The following is a 21,216-nucleotide window of genomic DNA, read 5'->3' as shown; positions in this document are numbered from 1 at the left end:
GAAGGGAACAAGACAATCACTCTGCGACTTCATTAATCCACGCTGATTCTGTTGCCTTTTCTGCCCCAGATTACACTTTCTGTCCTTAAATAGCCACTCTCCGTTTTCATTTTCAAATATCCTGAGTCATTACTTTCTCATTATAATCCCTGCAGAGTCTTATCTGGCTCCAAGTGCTGGAGGCATCTGTCCAGACCCAGTCTCCCGTCTTCCTGTTTCCCAGGCTCCCTCTCCTCTCCAGGAGGCCTGTTTGTCCGCTGGCTTTAGTCAGGAGTAGATTCTGCAGAGGGTGATAAAAAGGCAGCTGCCAATAGTGTTTGCCCCTGGTTGGCCTGGGCTGTGTGCTCAAAAGCATAAGGGGGGCCCGGTGTCTTTGTTGGCGGATATGTAAAGAGGGCAGCCAGCACGCGTGACTCAGTCAGTGTTCACTAAGCCACTTTTCAAACAGATGCTGTTCACCCAGTTTTCAGGAAACCACCAGAGCAAACACAGGACAACATCTGTGTGGTACACTCCGCCTCTCGATGGGCTTCGAAGGTCTGGACAAAACTCATTTTTTTCTCCTATAACTATTGCTAAATGCTGATCCAATGAGTCAAATTTGGGGAATACTTTGATTTGGCTTTTTTTTTTTGTATTCCGGGAATGAGCACTGACCCGTGTTTCCATTATTTTGACAAACCCATTTTAGACAGTGGGCCTGGCTAAATAACAGAAACACTTTTGTGTTTTAATTCAATCCAATTTAACAACACTGCAAACAACATCCTCAATATTAATCATAGTTATATCATCATTTTTCAGCACTGTATCTAATACATTCATTTATATTTGTATGTAAAGGCTTGGCTTTGCAACGAGTTCAACCAGTTCTACAACTGGTACATCAACAACGGCAGTGAGCGACGCGGGGGCTCCTGTGGGGACGGTTCAGGCACCTTCCCTGTTTCCCCTGTACATGGCGAACTTCAAGTACAGGTCTGAGTCCTGCCACATTCAGAAATACTCTGATGATGCAGCTGTTGTGACGTGTATCAGGAAGGGGCAGGAGGAGGAATACAAGAACCTGACGAGGGCCTTCAGAGACTGGAGCGCTAAGAAGTGCCTGCTGCTGAACACCTCCTAGTCCAAGGAAATGGTCATAGATAGGAGGTCTAAGCAACAGCTCCTGGACATAGAAGAGGTGCAAACCTATAAGTTCGAGAGGAACTTAGGAACTACAACAAACTGGACTGGTCTGCCAACACACAACACGGATGCCGTGTACAGGAAGGGGCAGAGCCGACTCTTCTTCCTTCGGGGCCTCAGATCCTTCAACGTGTGCAGTGAAATGCTACTCATGCTCTACCAGTCAGTGGTTGCCAGTGCTCTTTTTCATGCTGCAGTCTGTTGGGGTTATTCTATTCCATTCTATTCTAATTGAAATAGTCCATTTGAAGTGAACAGTGCTTGCAGAGAGCCTTTGTTTGCAGTGTGCTTTAGTAACAAACAAAACCCCCCCCAAAACACTCAGCACAAATTAAATGCAAGACATAACATTCATTAAGCACAACCTCTGTTGTTGACTTTATTGCATTCAGTATAAAGTTATTTAAATCCACTGATAAAAATGACAGATTTTAATTATAATTTAATTTGTACAATAATACAAAAAACACACTCTGCTATTGACTTTTTCTTTTAACCATAAGACTGAGGATCGGACAGGTACTTGAAATACAACACTGGTTAAAAAAAAAAAAAAAAAAAAAAAAAAACTACTTTCATGCTCCAAATGGTGCACATAAAGTGAGTCTGTATTCATGTAGGGACACACCCCATAAAAGTGGCTGGACCTACTTGGCCACGTTCCCTGTTGCCATAGTTAATCATTTAATTACCAGGACACAGGCTTACCCGAGAGGCCAGAGACTCAGCACTCTCAGACACAATGGCGAAGGCTTTAACAAAGCCAGATGGTCATTTTCCTGTTATAAACACACTTTGCCTGCAGGATGTTCACAAGCCCCGCTCTCCTTAAACTCGCTCAAGCCAAGTTTTTAGGATAGAAGCAGAAGATACTGTCATGTGGTCGTTAAAATTGCACCTATATTTTCGGGTATGTTTAAAACATTTTAAGGACTCCAACTTCCGTTATCCATCATCCCGCTTGTTTCGCATCAAGTTCTCAACAAGAACCACATGTGGTTTCCTTTGAGGCACTAGTTTATCTTACAGAGCTGTTAACGGCAGGTGTGGACCTTGGGTCATAGGAAACACATTGCATAAGGTCCACGTATGAATCATTAATACCGGCTTCTAGTCATAGCCGTTGCATAATCTTACCTTGCGTAGATAGTGCAGGTACGCGCTGAGGCACATTGTAGGTCGCCGGTAAACTGAAAATCTATGAAAGATCCATATACACTGATCAGGCATAACATTATGACCACCCTCCTAATATTGTGCAGGCCTCAAAAACAGTTGTGACTCATTAGAGAGATGACATGGGCCTTCGGAGGGTGTCTGGTGGTGCTCTGTGGATCAGGCTTGTTCCAGTAGAACACTGAATTGTCACAACATGGTCAGTGTTATTTACCCGCTCCTGTCATTGGTCATTAAGTTGTGCCTGCTCGGAGTACACTTAATAAGTAGCTTAACATGGCCATTCACGGCATCTATTTCATGCCAGTGTTTGTCTAGTACTGAAAGCCACCCATCTCAAACACAAGCAGTGGGCTATCTGATGATGTCAGACTGGTCTAGTGTGTGGGCTGTTGCGGGGCAACCGCCAGCTCTCTATCTGATCCAGTCAATCATCGTCAGCTCTCATGTGGTCGGTAAATGGACACTTATCCTTATCCAGGCAGAAGGCCTCTAATGGAACATTAAACCATACACTATACTCCCCTGCTGGCAACCAAGAAGCCAATTTCTCCAGATGCGGTTTGGATTACATCACTGCATCAGTCTGAGCTTCACTGCAGTCAGTGCTGAGGCACAGCAAACATACAGGACAACTGCAGACAGGACCACTAAGCTTGGAGCGATGGTAATCAGAAAGAGCCTCGGCATGAAAAAAATAAATAAATTCTCAAAATTAATAATCCTACAAACTGTTATTTAGAGAAGAGAAGTAGCTGTGGGGCCTCTGGAACATCAGAGCAGCCCTCAGTGTCTACAGGATCTCTCTCCTGAGCAGCAAGTGAAATGATGACGAAGAGGAGCGACTGCAGCCACTTACATAACTCAGTCAGCCTCCCCAAATCCTGGCGTGCTGCAGCATCAGCAGCTGCAACACTCATTCAAGGCCTCACATGCTTAGTCATAAGCGTCCCTAAAATATCTACAGGTTATTTTAACTGGGGCCACAGCAGCAAGGCTTTGACTCCACTGCCCCATCACGGTGGCAGCCCTCCAGTCACAGCGGCTGTTAAAGCGGAGGGAAAGTGGACACCGTTCTGTCTGAGCAGATCACGGACTTCCCGTAAACTCATGTACACGGATGAAGCATCACAGCCGCGTGGTACGCTATCAGATGTTTTCAGCAGTCGGCGGAGAAAGGTCGCCCGGGTGATCAGGCCACACAGGGTGCTGTGGAAACGGGGGTCCATGAGAAGAGCCAGCCAAGTCCGGGTCAGTGTATCTGCTAGTGAGAGAGAGAGAATAAATAAACTTAGAAAACAGCTTACATCACATAAGAACTTGACACATGCTGTTGTTTATACGACATGCTAACGCAGTACCTGGCTGAAGCTCTTTGCAAACAACAAGGTCTTCTAGCACCTGTGCAGCATTCCTCTCAACCCACAAATTCAAGCTCTTTGCCAGAGCAGAGGATTGAGAGTATTTTTCGGCAATCTGCAGCAGATACGGTAGCACGTGTGCAGACATCACCGAGGGTTCTGCAAACACATTGGCCTCATCCTGCTCATACAGACTGGACAGCCTGAATAAAAGAGTAATAATCACATTTATGAAAAGCTCTTTCGTACAATCACATGGGTTCCTAGGAGGTAACATACCCCTCTTCTGAGGCCTCTTTCCACACAGATCTGAGGTCGGACTGAGGCAGGTGACACAGAAGCACCTCCAACGTTCCTGGAGTATCCCAGCATTCCTCTAGCAGCAGGTCCAGGAGCAGCGGCAGAGCCTGGTTGACCTGCACGCAGTAGACTCTCCTCTGGCTCCCTCCTCTTCTTGCATGGTGGAGACTCGAGGTAAAACAGGCCGCTTTCATCCTCACCTGCTGGCTTTGGTCCTGCAGCAAGTAAAGAGCTGTGTTGATCAACCTAAAACAGAAAGATTTGCACTTTTTAACGAATTCATTTCGACTACAGTGCGTCATTTGAAACGACTTGACCGGACGTCCTTCACACCTGATGGTGATGGCAGGCGGCGTGCTGTGTACTCGTGGAACTCCGGCTACACACAGAGCTTCAGCACATGCCACCCTGAGCACCTCGGAGACGTCCGGAGCCCGCTGGCATTCCAGGACGCCGCACCACCGCTGCAACATGGAAACCTTTAGACTGACGGGGACAAGAAGAAAGACAGAAATGAGGGATGAAGCGTCTCAGAGCAGGACTTGGTAATAAAAAGGACACATTTAAAAAGTAAAAACCTGGAGTCAGGCCACTGGTAAAGCAGCAGACTAGCAGCATACAGAGCCTGGGACAGGAACTCCGGCCCACCCCTCTGTTCTTCGAGGTCCCTAAACAACAGGTCCAGACATTCTGGCAGAACCGGCTCCTCCAGTGGGGCCGAGTGTGGAAGATGTCGGGGTGAAGCAGAATCACCTCCATTCATTACTTCTGCCAGGGCTGCAAGGTAAATCCTGCGGTACTCCACCCGGTGACTCAACAACGCCTCCTTTAAGTTTGACTAGAGATAAAGAGCATTATGGTCTTTTCACTTCTTCAGTATATGACCGGCCCACATAAACAGTAGTCATAATCTTTACTGTGTTATCAGGTTAACTAAGTGAGAGTAAAAATAGCAAAAACACGTAAAGGTGTGTTCTAGAGATACTGCAACATGCCAGAGAGTTCATATAAATCACTTATGTGAACTTTAACACTGCAAAAAAATAATAAAAGAACACATAATCTCCGCATGGCTGTACTTCACTCTCCATGATTATAAACTATTATAGTTTAAAGACACACCCATTTTCATATGAGGGAAAAAAGGATCTCCAGACAGATTTCAGCCTCAGATGGGATTATATCATAAGCCTATCTTCATCTCCAAAGTTTCCTCTCATTGTGTTGCTAAGAGGTTGTTAAGACTGAAACCGCTAGACTGGTTTTTCGGAAAGGCCGCCCTCTTTGTCCTTTAGGAAGTGGATCATATTTTACCTGCAAAACCCTTCGGATCACTCCTCTCAGGCCAGTCTGCTCCAAACCCCGCCCGTCCTGCGCCCACGTAACCAGCGAGAGCCTCAGGTCAGGGCTTAATGCTGAGAACTTGTCCCAGACTTGACATGCCCACTTAAGATCTGCACAAAGGAAGTGGATGGCTTGTTGATGGAAGGATGACAACCCAACCTGGAGAGATGAGGAGAAAGACTCTGAGGATATGGTTAAAGGGCCCTGAAAAGCTTTTTTTTTTTTTTTAAATTGCCTTCATATTATGATTGACTTACACATCCAACATATATTATTTGGGTGTTTTTTTTCTCATTTCCTTGCAAAGTTTGATATCACCTAACAACACAGTTTCCCTCTGTTTCCCTACAGCATAATTATAAATTAGGAATTAGACCACCACTTGACCACAGCATTGAGCCAGCACACCCTCAAATGCATGTCTGTGTCCTTGCAGTTTATAGAACTAGCTGATGCAGATGGTAGATATACCTATCAGGCATAACATTATGACCACTTTCAGAATATTGTGTAGGTCTCCCTTGTGCCTTCAAAAGAGTTATGATTTATCATGGACATGTCATGTCATATCATGGATTTAAAATGGACATGGTCCTTCTGAAGGGGTCCTGTGGACACAGGTTAGTGGGGGCGTTTGGGTCCTATGGTTTGAGGGGAGGGACCTCTGTGATTCATCCTACAGATACTTGATCAGTTTGGGATCTAGTGAATTTAGAGGCCAGGTCAACACCTTGTGCTGTTCTTCGTGTTTTTTGAGTTACCTAAACTGTTTGTTTGTGTCTGTATCAGGTTGCATCCTGCTAGGAATGGCTACTGTCATCAAGGAGTGTCATTGCTGTGAGGTGGGGGCGTCTGGTCTGATCTAGGTGGATGGTACATGTCTAAGTAACTTCCACAGAAAGACCCATGCCTTTGTGCATCTATACTATTAATAAAAGCCTATAATGTCCACTGTCACATACCTGAAGCCCCTGCTGGGGTGTCTGGAGGTCACACATCAGTGTGTCACTGAGCTGTGTTAGGTAACTCTCACAGCAGAGGCCCCTCAAAGAGTGGACCACTCCAAGGTAGGCTGCTCTCACTAGGGGGCAGCGCTGAGCCTCGGTCGCTAGCCACAGCGAGTCGTACACCCCGCTCAGCACCTCACGCAGGTCATCGGGAGGACCACTGCGAATGGAAACACAGCAGGATTTCAAAGCCTGCCGGCGTCTGCTGACTGCATGAACCGGGCATTTTACAAGCCCGAAAGCGTGTGATGAATGAATAAACAGCTCTTTCAAGTCTCACCTGTCCGTGCAGAGAGCTCTTTCCAGAACAGCTTTGATCTGCAGCAGCTGTCCGTGAAGCTGGTTGTGACAGCAGCGCTCCTGCGGACTTGGCAGCCGAGCCGTGAGTTTGATGAGGATGGTCATGTACTCTGAGGGGGGAGTCATGGCAACCAGAGCCTTAGAGGCCATCACTCTCACACTGTAAATAGGACTGGCAGCCAGCTGGAGTAAAGGAGGGAGGAAGTTCGACAAAGTCCTAGTAGAGGAAAAGCCAGATTCAGAATGGACATTAATGAATGAAAAATGTTCCTTTTCAACTGTTTGGTGTAAATGCAGTGTAAAACTAAAAAACAAAGAGTTCCACATTTGGTAAATATGCCCATTTTTAATTTTAAGAGGATTAAGGCAATAAGAAGCTACATAGCTTAGTGGGATAAAGACCGAGGAGACGTAACAAAACCCAGGTGCCAGCATCTATGGAGATCTTCAGTTAGTACAAAATAACATGAAATGGCTTTTATCCGAGCTATGTGCTGGACCATTTCTTGGAAATCTGGTTAGGCCAGGTGTTTTTATCTGCAGGATTTATCCCAAAAAAAAAATCTGGAAGCTGGCTCCAGTTACATTTTTAGATCTGATCACCTTTGGCAAGAAAGCACATGAGCATATTTCCCAAAATGTCAGAAAAAACAAACTCTTCCTTAAACCATCTGTCTTCAGAGTTTAGCTCTAATGAAATTGTCTGAAGGATAAATAAACAGTAACTACTCTGTCGAGTCTTGGACGCCAGGCTGGAGTTGCGCTAACAGCGTGAGGATGGGATAGAGCGAGGGCTGGAGGTGTAGCTTGGCCTCGTTGGGTGGCCCGCCGAGGTCCTGTGCTGCCCCCCTCAGCTCGGCCAGTAGGAACGGCTGGAGCGCAGGATAGTGGAAGAAGAAGGCAGGAGGGGACATGGCGTGCTGGGTGGGGCCAGCCTCTTCGCTGCTTGACCTCTGGCCAAGCATTCGAGAGCACAGCGAACCTGGATAAAGAGCTCAGTTACTGTAGTGTCAAGTCAGTGCAGAAATATTTCAGATAATATCTTAATGGCTTCAATCAACAGAAACGAGCAAAGTTCACTGTTCAGCTAAAGTAGTACCTTAATTTTCTGACATTTAAACAATGGCAGAAATACAGGTCAGATTAATGCTAATAATGCTAATGAGAGTCTTCCTGTTACAAATACAAAATCAAAAGTAAAGTCAGAAATGTGTCAGTGTGTTACTGTAAAGTTGCAGAGCTGCATTCCTCATGGCCCAGCAGGGAGAGCTGAGCAGAGTGAGTGACAAGATGGCGACAGCAGGCGCAAACTGAAGGACAGCTACTCCCAGACTTGCGCCCCGCACTAGTGCCTGGAGAGTGTGAACAGCGCACACCTGTAACGGAAAAGAAAAAAAAAAAATGACGTGATCACATCTGTCTTTTGAGGTTCAAAGGACCAGTGTCCTCATTTTTGCTGCTGGGTCTTACAGACCTGTGGTAGGTCCAATGTTTGGTCCCAGTTCTCATTTAGAGGGCTTTTGGCCGTCTCCAGTAGGGTCTGCATGCTGTGGGCTAACAGTGGTCTCGCTTTACTGGCCTCCTCTGCTGACAGGACGCAGAGGATCAGCATAGGCAACCCTGCAGCCCGTCGGGTCACAGACGTAGAGCGAAGGCACTGTACAACTTGCAGTCCCTGTAAAGAGATAGAAGAGGGGGAAATCTATAAGCCAGAGGTCACGGATCTCCCCTCATTAAAGGCTATGAGCGTGTATCATTACTGACTTGTTTCAGCATTTGGGCTGGGATATCCCTTAGCTCTGGATCACTGCTGCTCAGAAGACAGGCGCAGAACTTGGTGAAGCCAACGCCGCATCCCTCCACTGCCCCCTAGTGTGGAAGAGTAGGGCTTTCAGCATGAGACGCGGAGAGTTGCAGAGAGTCAAGTCTCTTAACGGATTTGGAAAAACTTACCCAGTGGCGGCATTTAAGAAGAATATTCTTGAATATGTTTGATGCTCTCATTAGATCCTGCTTAGTTAGAAGGGACTTGCTGTTTTCTTTGGATTCTGTGAGAATTACCTCCACCAGAGAACCAAGAAATATTCCTATTTCCTATTAAAAAAAAAACACAACAGCAAATAGTATTGATTAAGCGTCAGGTTTGTCATCTACCTACTGATTAACACAAACACATTCACACAAAAACTATTTCTTATTTCAGTGAGGACACTTTGGCATGTGATCCGTACGCCTAAGCCCTCTGGTTCATGGGCAACTTGCTCTGCTCACCTTCAGAGAGACCCAGCAGCAGGTGAGAACAAGGCTGTGCTCTTCAGACAGGAGCACACACTCCTCTCCGTCTGCTTGGCCTCCGTCGTTTGAAGCTTGGGATATCAAAGTGCTGATTGCATTTCCCATGTCACAAAAAGAAGGCGGGGCATCTAAGAAAAAAAACAGAAGTAGAAGAAGAAGAAGGGATCTGTGTCATCAAAATTGCAAATTCAGTTAATTAGGTTTGTTTCTGCAGAATGTTCCATCACCCTTCTCAGTGGCACAAGCATCCCGGCCTCCGTACAGAACGCCGAGAAGCAGCAGAGAGATATTCTCCAGCAGGTTCAGGATATCAGTCTTTAGACGGCAGTCGAGTGAATCAGAGACACTATTGGGTGTCTCAAGCAGACACTTTTGAAGGGCACTTAGTATCCCTGCAACAACAACAACAACCATGACAGGATTTACACAACTGTAAAAAAAACAAAACATGAGATGAATATCTGTTAGTTCTCACCGTGAATAGGCTTGGTTCTGGCAGCGAGCATCATGTCTGCCTTGGCTGTCTGATAATGCTCCTCTAGCTCCTTCGCCAGGACTCTGACCGTGCTGGAGGCCTTTAGGTCACTCACACTGTCGACAGCAACGTTACAGTTCAGCCTGCAATCCTCCCTCTGTTCTGGTGACCTTTGGAGAGGACAAACGCTGATTATTCTTCTCGTGTAAAGCAGACATAGCTCTGAGTAAGAATAACTACAGAGCGAGGCTTACTTCTGGAGGAGGACCTTCATCATCAGAGCTCCCATCTGAGCCTCCTGCACACGGGGACTGCACACGAGCTGTTTGGCTCTCGTGTGCAGCACTTCGGCGACGTCATCGGGGAAACTAGGAGGGAAAAATCTCAATAAGCAGCCAGCTGATAGCTCCCGAATCTGAAAAAGCAATAACAACAACAATCACCTTATCTTCAACTTCAATCCATTTCAACGATATCTGTGAAATATGAGGAAACTCTACCTCATTTGTGGAATCCTCCAAACAGCTAATAAGAACAAGCTGTTTTGTCCTGCAGAAGAAATCCCACTGTCCTCTTTGTCTGGCACAGTTAATAAGAGAGCCCATATTTGCTGCAATGATAATTTAGTTATTTAATTTATTTAGCCAAAACACACAATGACATTATGCAGGACTTCTGCTTAGACCTAAGCCTTAGCACTACATAATATGTGCATAGTTTTTGTGTCTGTACTTTCTAGTTTTCCAGACTGACCTGGAGGCTGTCCCTTCTTTTTGTCTGGGCTCCAGGTGTCTGTGCAGGTCTCCAGCACCGCAGAGAGCAACAGCAGCGCAGTCTTCTTCCTCTGATAACTGTGTCCTGGTGCCAGGTAGCCGTACGGAAGCTGACTCAACCATTCCACAAACCCTGTAGACACAGAAAACAATTTGTGTGACTTAAAATAAATCAAAGAATGGAAGGATTTATTTAGAAAATGCAATTAATAGTTAAATAAATCATTATCTGTCTAGTTTCTCACCTATTCCCTGCTCCAGTAAATCTTCTGTCCTCTCCGAGTGGGTGGCACCTCCTTTCTTTTTGCTCTTCTGTCCTTTGACATATGCCAAGCAGCCATCTCTGATACGAACCAGAAACCTCCTCACCCCGGCCTGGAAATGTTGGCGGAACGGCGAGGACTCACAGTTCAGGTTCTGAGGAATGAACGTCCTCATGATCGCCATCTCCTCTGTGGATGGAGTGTCCTTGGTCTTTGGGCAGCAGCAGAGCAGACTGAGGGCAGCAAGACGGACTTTGTCATCTGCAGATCCCAGAGCGAGCCAGAGGGTTTCCACAGTGGAACTACCCTGTAGAGCCCACGGCGAGCAACCGGTCACGGCCCGATATGAGCTCAGGATGCAGGCCCAGGCGTGGAGGTGGCCGGGAGAGTACGGGTCCAGTGAGGCCAGCAGATGGTGCACAGCAGATGGGAAAACCTGAAAGGTGCACGGTAACAAGTGCGTTGAGCCGTTGTTCTGCAGAAGGGTCACTTCCGACGTGAGGGCCCCGTGAAGGATGGGCTGCCAGCGTCTCGCCCAGTGATTGGCCAGATCCACCTCACTGTGAGGGGCAGTTGTTTGTGAGAGATCACATAGCTCTCGCCTCTGCTGCTGGATCAGACTTTTGTAAAGCTCAGACCCGCACGGTGACAAGTGATTGTTCGACAAGCACTTCAGGAGGTGGCTGGGTATCTCTGTATATTGATCCAGTAACTGATTGATGAAAGAAAAAAACAAAGAGATCAGAATCACCATGTTGAATTACGTTGAGCATTATGAGCCCTTAAATCCTCACCGCGTCAGCACCCAAATATGGCAGCAGTGCGCAAAGGCGATGATATTTGGCTTTGGCTTCCCAGGGTAGTGTCATTATTCGCTGAAGCAGGGTAAGATAAAAAGTCTTCTTTGTGGCACCAAAGTGCTCACAGTCCTTCTCATAGAGGTCCAGCAGCAGAGAAAAGGCACTGCGCGCAAATTCTGACACCCCTTCCACCTGCCAATGCACAGTAAGACAGATAAACAACACTGGCTGTGTCTATCTGAGAAGAACGCAGCATCAACAGGAAAACAGAGCTTCAATAATACGTCTGTTACAGCAGGAAGCATCAGTGGACGGTTTTATTATTTATTCATTAGTAAACTGAAATATCTCGACTGTATTTGAAGTGAAATCCACAGTAAATTTGAGTGTGCGCGTATTTCAAAAGGAACATTTCTTTTTAATGACACTTATCGACTTACTGGACTTTCCGCATTGGTCCAGATCACGTGCATGAGCTGCTGCAGTAGGCTGCTGTCGTCGGGCAGGAGGCGAACGCCCGTCATCTTCCAGAGATCAGCCAGGCATTCTTTCACCTTCTTCAGCCACAGTGTTAACACTGCAACAACATGTCATATTGGATTATCACCGTTTAAACGCATGCACAAACAGACCTGGACTTTACTCACCTTCAAAGACAAAGTAGTGACAATCCAGCTTCTGTTCGCACAAAGCATAGACCAGAGGGAACAAGCCTTTCAGCAGCAAACACGTCTGAGAAGAAAGCAACACGGATTTGGTACTGAAACGCAAACAAAAGTACAGCGTGATTCTGGCGTGATCTTTTGAGTGGATTTACATCTGCGTCGTCGTGGCGTGAACTGAGCAAGATGAGGGGGCGACAGCAGGTCAGGAGGCCCTTGCTCACAGCTAGCCTGTCCACTCCGTCCTTCCCTGTGGGGTTGCACTGTACCTGAAGAACGCCAACAGTCAGCAGCCAGGGCTCTGAGAAATAACAGGAATCGCAGCTCTTCTGTTGGGAGCCTTTAGGTATTCACACTCAGTTATAGAATGTGTCGCACACATCAATACAGGGCAACGGCGATTACAACTGTTTCCATTCTTGCTTGTGCCATATACCTGAGTGAGAGACCTGCAGAAGACTCCAGGCTGCAGCTCCTCCAGCTAAAATCTCTGAGGATGTGTTGATCAGCATGGCCACAGCGGTGCCTGCCAGTAGACAAGTGTCCCTGTTGCAGCACTGCAAGTCAGGAAAACACCGGCCGATGAGACGATAATACAACACATACCTTTCTGTTTTTTTTTGCTTTTAAATGAGTGGCTCTGAGTTCATACCTGTCCAAGTATAACGTCCACGAGAGCCTGCAGGATCTTCTGCACTGCTGCGCTGCCGTGATCTTTCTGCCACACTAGAGGAGCCACCTCAGTAGACAGCAGCTGAAATATCTGCAAACACACCTGGAGAGATTGCAGCGCTCAGGTCAGTAAAAAAAAAAAAAAAAAAGACCATGCAATGATTTTACAACGGCTTCAAAGATTTCACGATGCACACTGCTCTACGTGTACCTTGACAGTGATGTAACACAGCGGTCCATCTCTCAGGGATTCTTGTTGCAGTACAACAGGGAATAACTCGGACACTTTGCTCAGCAAGGACACGTGTGACTCCCTGCACACCTCGCGGCCTACGGTGCTGTCTTCCAGGAACATACAGGCTAAAAATGGTTTCAAAAGATAACAAAATCTTGAGTGTGGATGTATTTACATATTAAAGTAATGCATCGTGTTTAGCCAGAACTGACCTTTCTGCAAATCCTCGAAAGTCATCTGAAAAAGAGAAGAAGTAAAAATGATCTACGTTGCCTTCATGAATGTACATAACAAACACGCGTGAGGCAACAGCTCTGTACCTGCTCGCCGTTGAGTATGGAGTGAAAACAGTGGAGGGTTTCTCTAAACACCAGCTGGCGGTCCACCTTCGCCAAATGTTGCAGCATCTGTTAAGCAAAGGCAAAGTGCCAGTGAGATTCCATTTAGACTTTACGCAGAGTGAACAGATCTAGTGTAGGGCTTACCTGGTCCACTTTACGACAGGCTGTGGAGATGTTGACCATCTGCAGCTGCAGGGACAAGAGGAGTTTGACCAGAAGCAGTAGATGGTTCTCCTCTAAATCTCGGAGCTGCTCCTCTGAAATCTGTCTGAGCAGCTGGAAGGCTTCCTCTAAACAGCGCTCCTTGCACCTTTTGACAGCACTCCTGTCCATCCAAAACATAATTATTCACCACAGACGTGCGACAAATGCAGCGTTTATAAACAATTGTAAGGATGGCGAAGTTGAGGTTAGACACCAACCTGGAGGATTCAGACAGTGTATCAATAAACCGCCTGAGTGTCTGGCTGACATGTTGAGAGGCTTCATCCCCGCTGATCACACAGCCTTGCAGACTGGTCATCAGATATTCAAACGTCAACATTATTTCAATAACGCCACAGGAGAAATGTTTAGTATTGTCGGACACATTGACAGCACGCTGGAGCGCTGCTTGGCCACGTGACCCACAGTTTTTCTTCTACTGTCTTAAGTCCGGTGCTCATCGTATAAAAACGGCGACATGCTGCCACCTGGAGGATATGCTGTGTCCAAAGTAAGCTGAATTTTATTATCAATGTAATGTGTAATCATATTTTTGTTTGTTTGTTTTTCCTGTGTAACGCTGGATCTGCCGGCACATAGGATTATTACCATTCCTGCAACCTTTAGTGCAATGCAATCAAACGAACCATTTCTTTATTGCTGGGGTCATATTAAAAAAAAAATACACTTAGAAAGCAACAATCATAGTGCAAATAAAAAAATCATATAAATTGACAAATAACAAAACAAAACCAGCAATTATCCTCAACGAGAAAAAAGATGAATAAGAAGTGAATGAATAACTGACTCAATTCTAAAGAAAGTAAGCAGAAATAAAAACAAAGCGACAAAAGTAAGAAAAACAATCAATTATAGAACATAACATTCATAGTGGACAGAAATTTAACAGTTGCAGCAAAACTATTCAAAATGACATTTGAGCCACAGAGATATCACTGAATTGGGGGGGGGATTTCGACTGGAAAACAATTTGGCATAATGTTTTTAGACTTTCGAAATAACACAAACCACCAATGTATATGTCACCTAAATGGACTGTCACTCCTGACCCATATTGTTCATTCTGCTGTCATGGAATCATTGACTTCTTTGCACAACTTGTTTGGGAAAGTCTGGGGGCTGCTGAACTCTGGGAGAAGGTGACTGAAACTATATCAGTTCTGACAGTGGTACAGTTTCCAATGGTTCCTGTAGTACATCTTTTAAATTGCGACTGAGATGTCACTTACTGAAAAAACAAACAACAACAACAACAACAACAACAACAACAAAAACGTGTAAAATTTGCTCAGCGACTCTATGATCTACCACTCCACACCGCGGGGGGTCGCTGTTGCTCATTCGCATTTACCTCTTTTCTCCAGAGCAAGACCGTCTCTCGGCTGTGATTGGCTAATATCTGCGTTGCTAAGACATCACGAACAGTTTACAAATATGTCGACTTCATGACCTGAGGAGAACCAAATGGCTAATGTGATTCATACAGTGTTTTCTGCTTTCATTTTACAGGTCGCCTACGTTTCATTCTCCATTAGCTCGGCTCAAACTCAAAACACTGTCGGTAAGACAAGTCTATAGATGTGGTGCATTAAAAGAGCGAACGTCACCTACGTCAAAAAAGCTAGCATGTTAACTATTGCTCAGCTGCTAAAGGTGTATATTTAAGTTAATTAATGCAACAAATATGAAAAGAAAGTAACCAGTAATGTCACTGTTATCTTCACAGTTTTCCAGCCTTCCTTTTTAACTACTACGGGACCTACGGTCAGTGCGTATTTGATTGGAAACATCTCGGGCGTGTCTTTGAATCTGAGGACTGTTTCTCCGTCCAACACAACAGGTAAAAGCATAACAAATAACGGAATAAAATAATAGTTACACAAGCCATCCACCAACAGAGTACAGCTGCTACCACAATATGTGGTGCATGGTTCAGTCAGTTGACTAGATTAAGGTGAGGAAGTTATGTGAACGTATAAAATCTCTTTTACAGGGAGCAGTGGTCCTCCATCATGTATAGCAGAGTCAACACAGTGGACGATCACAAGCGAGCCTCTGGGAAAGGTGAAAATCCAATCATATAAACTGATTATGTCAAAATAATCCTTAAATATGATGTAAGGATCTGTGGTAGTACAATATTCCTTTGGTGATTCTGTTATCTGAACATCTGTCTTCCATATGTCCATGTTTGTCGTCGCAGACTGCACTTCGAGTTCAACTGAAGCTGAATAAGGAACTGCGCCTGTGTGGTGAGAATGATACGAACACAGACTGCTGTCCTGGGCCGCTGTGTTACCTGGGAACCCTTCAGGTGTCTGCCTGTGTGGACGGCGCACCGCAGGCGTCGCTGTTGGTCCGTGCCAGGATACACGCCCTGTTGTTTCCCGCTAATGCTGGATCTGGTAATTCAAATGTGTCTCATCACAACGCACCTTCGTCTTAAGAAGAGTGCCAGATTCCTGAACGTAAGAATTGGTTGTCCATTTCAGACAATAAAACAGTCATTCCAAACCAAGTCTACCAACCACTGGGCCCTTGTCCTTGTGACCTGACATTGAGAGTATGTGATGTACGTTGCTGTTGTGATAAGGTATGTACAGTATGGGGGGGTAAGAATATGCTGGTTTTCTATTCCCTCTGTACTAATCAACGCATTTTGTGCGTTTTTATGTTAACAGGACTGTTCCAATGAAGATTTGAAGTTGTTTGCGTCCCACTGTCTACCGGGGCCCTTTGGTGGACAGGTGTCTCCTGCTCCAGACTATCAGTGCTCTGTGCAGTCCTCTGAAAACTCTCCGGATTGGTATCCATTTTTATGTGTCATTTCTCCGCCTGAAAACAACCCATACCTTGGCCTCTTTTACCAGGGAGACACGATGTGAGAGAGGACTTAAAAAATATATATTCTTTTTGTTATTTCTGTGTCATGTTGTCATAATTTATCTTTTGGCCTCTTTAGATCACCCAGGCCTGGCCCATCCTTCCAAAGTCCTATTTTATCTGCTCCAGTGGCAGTTAATGTTTATATTCAAGGAAGTCCTATTCTCACATTAAAGAACCAGTACTTCACTATTCCTCAGGTTAGTTGAGTCTACTACACTATGTGGTCTTATAGATTAAAGTTCGCATTGTATGTGTTTCCAAGGCTAAAATAACCAATCGGATGACTAATGTATATATTTTTTTAACAGAAGGGCTTCGGGCAATGTGTCAACAATGCTCCAGTAGCATTTTTGAAAGATTTTAAAGTCGACTGCATGACCCTGCTACGCTCCTGCCCAACTGCATCTCCCTTACAGACACTACCCACACATTTAAGCATTACACTGAATAATGGTTTAGGAGGTAGGTTTCACCTAACAAGAATATTGTATAAAATTGTGAAGCTCCTTATATTCAAGCTTTTTTCTTTTTTAATATATTTCAGGTGACGTCAGTGTGGATCTAACGGATGAAGTGGCCACTGACCTCAGTCCGTTTATTTCCAAAAGAGATGCAGTTGCCTCTACAGGTACAGAGACAAAACATCACTGAGTAAACGACTTAACGCTAATAGTTGAACCTTAATGATGATATGTGTCGATATGTTTCTGAAGATGAGAGGGTGGTGTGTGAAAACGTGACCTTAGCGCTGGATTACAAATTCTACTGGAAAGGAAATGGCATCACAGGCATAACACTGACACGCACTGTTGGGACCATCGCCTTTAATGGTAGCGGTAAGTGCCTGTACTGCTTGTCCATAATTTGACTTATCACCAGTCAGTAGATCAGGTTAATATAGACGCTCATTTTTTGTTATTTTGTCATCCAAACAGTAACCTTGACTACAAAGTATTCTGCTGTGTTTCTAAATGGAGGAGTCATGGTTGAACCCCGCTCAGGTAACCCAGGTAAGAACAAGAAAATAAGTACCTCTTCTTTGAAATAGTGCTGTAAGTGAACTATTTGACTATTTGAGGATAACACACACACACTCATTTTAATTGTCAGGTTATCAGGTGGGAAGACCTGTTATTGCTGGAATACTTGACACTTTGGGAAATAATACAGGCTCAGTACAGAGGACGTCAATCAATATTTGGAAACCAGGTAAAAGATATTAAATCATGTTGTTAAATACTGTAGCTCAGTGGTGAATTACTTACGTTTCAGTCTAAACAAACTAAAAGACAACTTGTCTTTCCTGATCTGGTTACTAGTGAGCGACGGACTCTGTTCTACTGCTGAGAAGAAACCAGTTCTGTTTGGAGAGAATTCAACATCAGGATGTCAGCTCCCCATCAGCCAGCAGAATCTGACTCAGTGTGATCTCCTGAGGTCAGTAACTCAGCAAGATGATCCTCTGCTTATGGCACAGGGGGGAGATTTGCAGTGTTGCCGCAACATAGAGTTTAAAGGACTGTGCATACAAGAGATAAAAATGTTAAATACAAAAATAGACAGCTTAAATATTTAAAAAATGTAATTATTAATAATAATATTAAATCGAAGTTGTGTGTTTGGATGTTGTACACGAGAGAATCAAAGAGATGTTTGAGCTATACATGTATATATTTGCATTTGCACGACTAAATGTGATATTTTTCTTCTCCAGAGAGACGATTACTACTCTGCAATCAGCTTTGATAACGGCCACATATGTGGCAAAGAGCGGAGACCCAGATCTATTTAGCATTTCAGACTGGGTGAACATCAGCTTAAGTACATCACACTCTTTTATTTATATTTAAGTTTATGATGTTCTGACAACTGACTTTTAGTGGTTCTGACCAAATGTTTGTCACAGTTCCAGTTGCGACCCTGAACTCAAGCACAGCTGTGGAAGACACCACGAGTACATGCTATGGGATCCCATCTCACCAACAAATCCGTGTTTGGAGTCTTAACAATGGTGTAGTAGACGGAAAACCTCAAAAGGAAATACGTGCCTTGCAAGTCAGGTGTGTTTTGTGACATATTCACTGTAAAGCACATTATGCATTTAATTACAATTCAGGAAGAGTTGTTAACTTATTTATTTGTCTTAATTCCCATCAGTATCATAATCTTTATAGTTACTGAATCAATGTTTATTTTTTTTTTTTTTTTTTTAGCTATGGCCTGTCCACTTGGCGACTGGACTGTGGAGGAGGTGATGTCTCTCCATGTGTGGACCCAGAGGAGACTCAGCTGTTCCCCATCACCTCCTCAGTCACCTTCATTGACATCCCCATCAACACAGAACCACCAAAAACCAGGTGCTTAATCACACATGAGACTGCCTGTAATAAGCTTGGGACCTTTTGATGATTTCTAATTCAAGCCGCCTCACTGATTTAAAACAAAACAAAAAAAAAAGATGTGTGAAGTTTTTGTCTTGACTTTTTTGTTTCCATTCAGGTTTCAGATCAACTTTACAGAATACGACTGTAACAGGAATGATGTGTGTTGGCCCGAGCTCGCATTTCCCATCACTAAGTATTACACAGGTGGGAATAAAACACCATTCATACACTTCTGAAGAATGACAGTAGTTCCTGACAGTGACAGTTTTACCTTTGTCCTTCACAGGTGAGCCGTATTCTCAGTCTCTGGCTAAGGGCATTATCCTGGTCTTCTTCTTTATCATGGCCTCCGTACTTGGAACTCCATGGAGACAAATCAGACAGGCGTGGAGCGGCGCTGCGCTCTGAAACTCAGAGAGCAGCTGAGATAAATGCAGAAGAAGAAGAAGAAGAAGTGACAGGCTACAAAAAGAATAAATAAATGTCATTAATTGCACCTCTTTTATTAGATGTGGTACCGGCTAATGTTAGCTTTAGATGTTTATAACATGATTGTGTGAATGTAAACAGTTGTACTGGTGCACAATTTTGGAATAAAAATATTTTTTTACCTTCCAAATATATTTTTGAACAATTGCTATAAAGGCTTTGTGTTGTCCTCTAATCTCATTCAGTGCTGCAGAACCAGTATCTAGTTCATCTCTCTAAAAATGAAAAGTTAGAACCATTTTATACACAGTAAATTTTCAGTAAATTAATGTAATTGTAAATAAAATGCTAATTTTCTTTTAGATATATTCGCCCAGAATTCTTAAAAGTCAGTCATGTGACTGACACTGAATATTTAGTTTCTTTACCTTGAGGAACTATTTGCAGTTTGTTCTGGGTCATTGTTCACCTGTGTTGGGAATCACTGTCCAGCAAACAGCTTATCTTTGTGCAAATCACGTGAGGTCACCTGACTGCTTCTGTCGCATCATCAGTAAACATGAGTGAGTGCAACAGGAAGCCATAGCGACTCATAGGACATGCTGCCTCTACTCTATTTTACAGGTGACCGTGTGTGCTTCCTAAGTCTCCTCCCAAGCTTTTTTCTTTTCAGTCATTCTGGTACAGCTTGATCTTTGTTTCATCTGCCCAAAGAATCCCAGCGTTTCTAGTCTTGAACTTTATGACTGGTTCGCATGTTTACAGAAGGGTTTTTTCTGTATCCTGGTACCATCCAACCTCGTTTTCTGAACCAGGACGTTCCAGCTTTTTTTTTTTTTTTTTTTTAAATATTATAGAGCTCACCACTGTGCTCCTTTTTTTTCTTTCCCAGGTTACACCAAACAGGTGTTTTCCCCACATCTAATGCTCCCGCTATCTCGCTGGTGGATTTTTCTTTTTTGCTTTTACTTGCTTTGTGGGGTACTTTTAATGTTGTGGGAGCAAATAAAAATTGCCATTGAGTGTGGGTTGTAAATCCTACGCTGGTACTTCAAATTAAATAAGAATATCCTCAACTTAGGGCAGTGACTCTGCTAAAATAGGAAAACATGCGTAAGTGTCCTAACATTTATGGATCTAACTGTATGAGTCAGTATTACAAACGAGGGTTTTATTGTTCCAAAAGACAAGAATTAAAACTCCTTATTTCCTCTAATTTGCAAGTTAAAGGGAAAAAAGTTTGGCCCTGAAGCCCCTTAACAGGTTAGTCCAGCCAAAACAGCATATGGGTTTATTTGTTCAGACTGAGTAATATTTACAGAATAAACAGTGTGTGATAGCAATGAGTCTAACTCCGGAGAAGATGAGAGCAATAATTTCAAATGTTTAAACAAAGCAAAAGAAATTGTACGCCCTTCCTAAATGAACACACAGTTGTCAGTTGACTTGGTGTGTATAAAGTGCCTTGTTATGTTCCACCATGATTCAACCCAACTCAACAGCAAAGTCTCCATAAAGATGAGAAGTATCACGTGGTTGTTTGATTAGTTTTAGATTTGTGCGGCAAATGAGTGTCCATCTAGCTATGGATAAATTTAACTATAAAAGACAAATTAAACTATAAAAGTTAAGAGTTTAGAACAATAAGTCAGATCCTAGACTTGGCTTTCTTTTTTCTTTTTTCCCCTGCTCCTCTCCTTTTTGCACAAACTACTACCTCAGTATCATGTCCAATACATTTTCTGGTCTCAGCAACTATTAACCAATTTTAGCAGTTTTAATTACCACCACACTGCACATACACAATTTCTTTATATTTCTATTCTTCCTCTATACACTCAACTGTTAATTTTGAATATATTTTGAATATATTTTTTTATCATAATACTCCTGTTAAATTTGTATATATTCTTTTCAAATTCCACACTACTGTGACCAGGAAATTTCCCATACGTGCAATTAATGAACAATGTCTTATATCTCATGTTTGTGTATGCATGCATATGTATAAGTTATCCAAAAAGCAAAGCTGTAACAATTTTTTTCTTTCTTTTTTCCGGGACTAAACAGCACAAACTTATTTTTGTTTTGTTTATTTTT

At 43.8% G+C, this 21,216-nt stretch overlaps 2 protein-coding genes and 1 long non-coding RNA gene across 5 annotated transcripts; 2 read left to right on the top strand and 1 right to left on the bottom strand.

Annotated features, from left to right (window-relative positions):
- Positions 1-175: 175 nt before the first annotated feature.
- LOC125012209 lies at positions 176-1,727 on the top strand. Its single transcript, XR_007113248.1, has 2 exons — positions 176-537; positions 844-1,727. It is a non-coding gene; the product is annotated as an uncharacterized LOC125012209 (long non-coding RNA).
- Positions 1,539-13,836, bottom strand: si:ch211-225b11.4 (thyroid adenoma-associated protein homolog). Of its 3 annotated transcripts, none has more exons than XM_047591835.1 (31): positions 13,615-13,835; positions 13,337-13,517; positions 13,172-13,258; positions 13,064-13,088; positions 12,828-12,976; positions 12,597-12,719; positions 12,381-12,501; positions 12,100-12,245; positions 11,930-12,014; positions 11,723-11,859; positions 11,277-11,474; positions 10,465-11,194; positions 10,200-10,352; positions 9,947-10,056; positions 9,701-9,861; positions 9,447-9,616; positions 9,199-9,363; positions 8,948-9,099; positions 8,630-8,770; positions 8,441-8,545; positions 8,151-8,351; positions 7,902-8,052; positions 7,406-7,658; positions 6,657-6,893; positions 6,332-6,536; positions 5,340-5,528; positions 4,604-4,863; positions 4,359-4,511; positions 4,005-4,271; positions 3,726-3,928; positions 1,539-3,625 (listed from the first exon to the last, which is right to left on the bottom strand). In XM_047591835.1, exons 1-31 carry the CDS (start codon positions 13,734-13,736, stop codon positions 3,381-3,383), a joined length of 5,625 nt encoding a protein of 1,874 aa, XP_047447791.1. In that variant the 5' UTR covers positions 13,737-13,835; the 3' UTR covers positions 1,539-3,380. The 3 variants fall into 3 exon arrangements, with proteins under 3 accessions (XP_047447791.1, XP_047447790.1, XP_047447792.1); XM_047591834.1 differs by having other exon boundaries at positions 1,539-3,628; positions 13,615-13,834; XM_047591836.1 differs by lacking the exons at positions 1,539-3,625; positions 3,726-3,928 and having other exon boundaries at positions 4,092-4,240; positions 13,615-13,836.
- Positions 13,837-14,812: 976 nt separating this feature from the next.
- Positions 14,813-19,331, top strand: tctn2 (tectonic family member 2). Its single transcript, XM_047591896.1, has 18 exons — positions 14,813-14,978; positions 15,144-15,257; positions 15,411-15,481; positions 15,621-15,822; positions 15,910-16,010; positions 16,099-16,298; positions 16,380-16,500; positions 16,612-16,765; positions 16,848-16,931; positions 17,017-17,139; positions 17,239-17,313; positions 17,414-17,512; positions 17,623-17,740; positions 18,018-18,124; positions 18,210-18,363; positions 18,517-18,660; positions 18,803-18,891; positions 18,974-19,331. The coding sequence occupies exons 1-18, from the start codon at positions 14,882-14,884 to the stop codon at positions 19,093-19,095; spliced, it is 2,175 nt and encodes a 724-aa protein (XP_047447852.1). The 5' UTR covers positions 14,813-14,881; the 3' UTR covers positions 19,096-19,331.
- The last annotated feature ends 1,885 nt before the right edge of the window (positions 19,332-21,216 follow it).

Source organism: Mugil cephalus, chromosome 8 (genome assembly GCF_022458985.1).
Source record: "Mugil cephalus isolate CIBA_MC_2020 chromosome 8, CIBA_Mcephalus_1.1, whole genome shotgun sequence".
NCBI lineage: Eukaryota > Metazoa > Chordata > Actinopteri > Mugiliformes > Mugilidae > Mugil > Mugil cephalus.
This window is presented reverse-complemented; position numbering and strand designations above follow the sequence as displayed.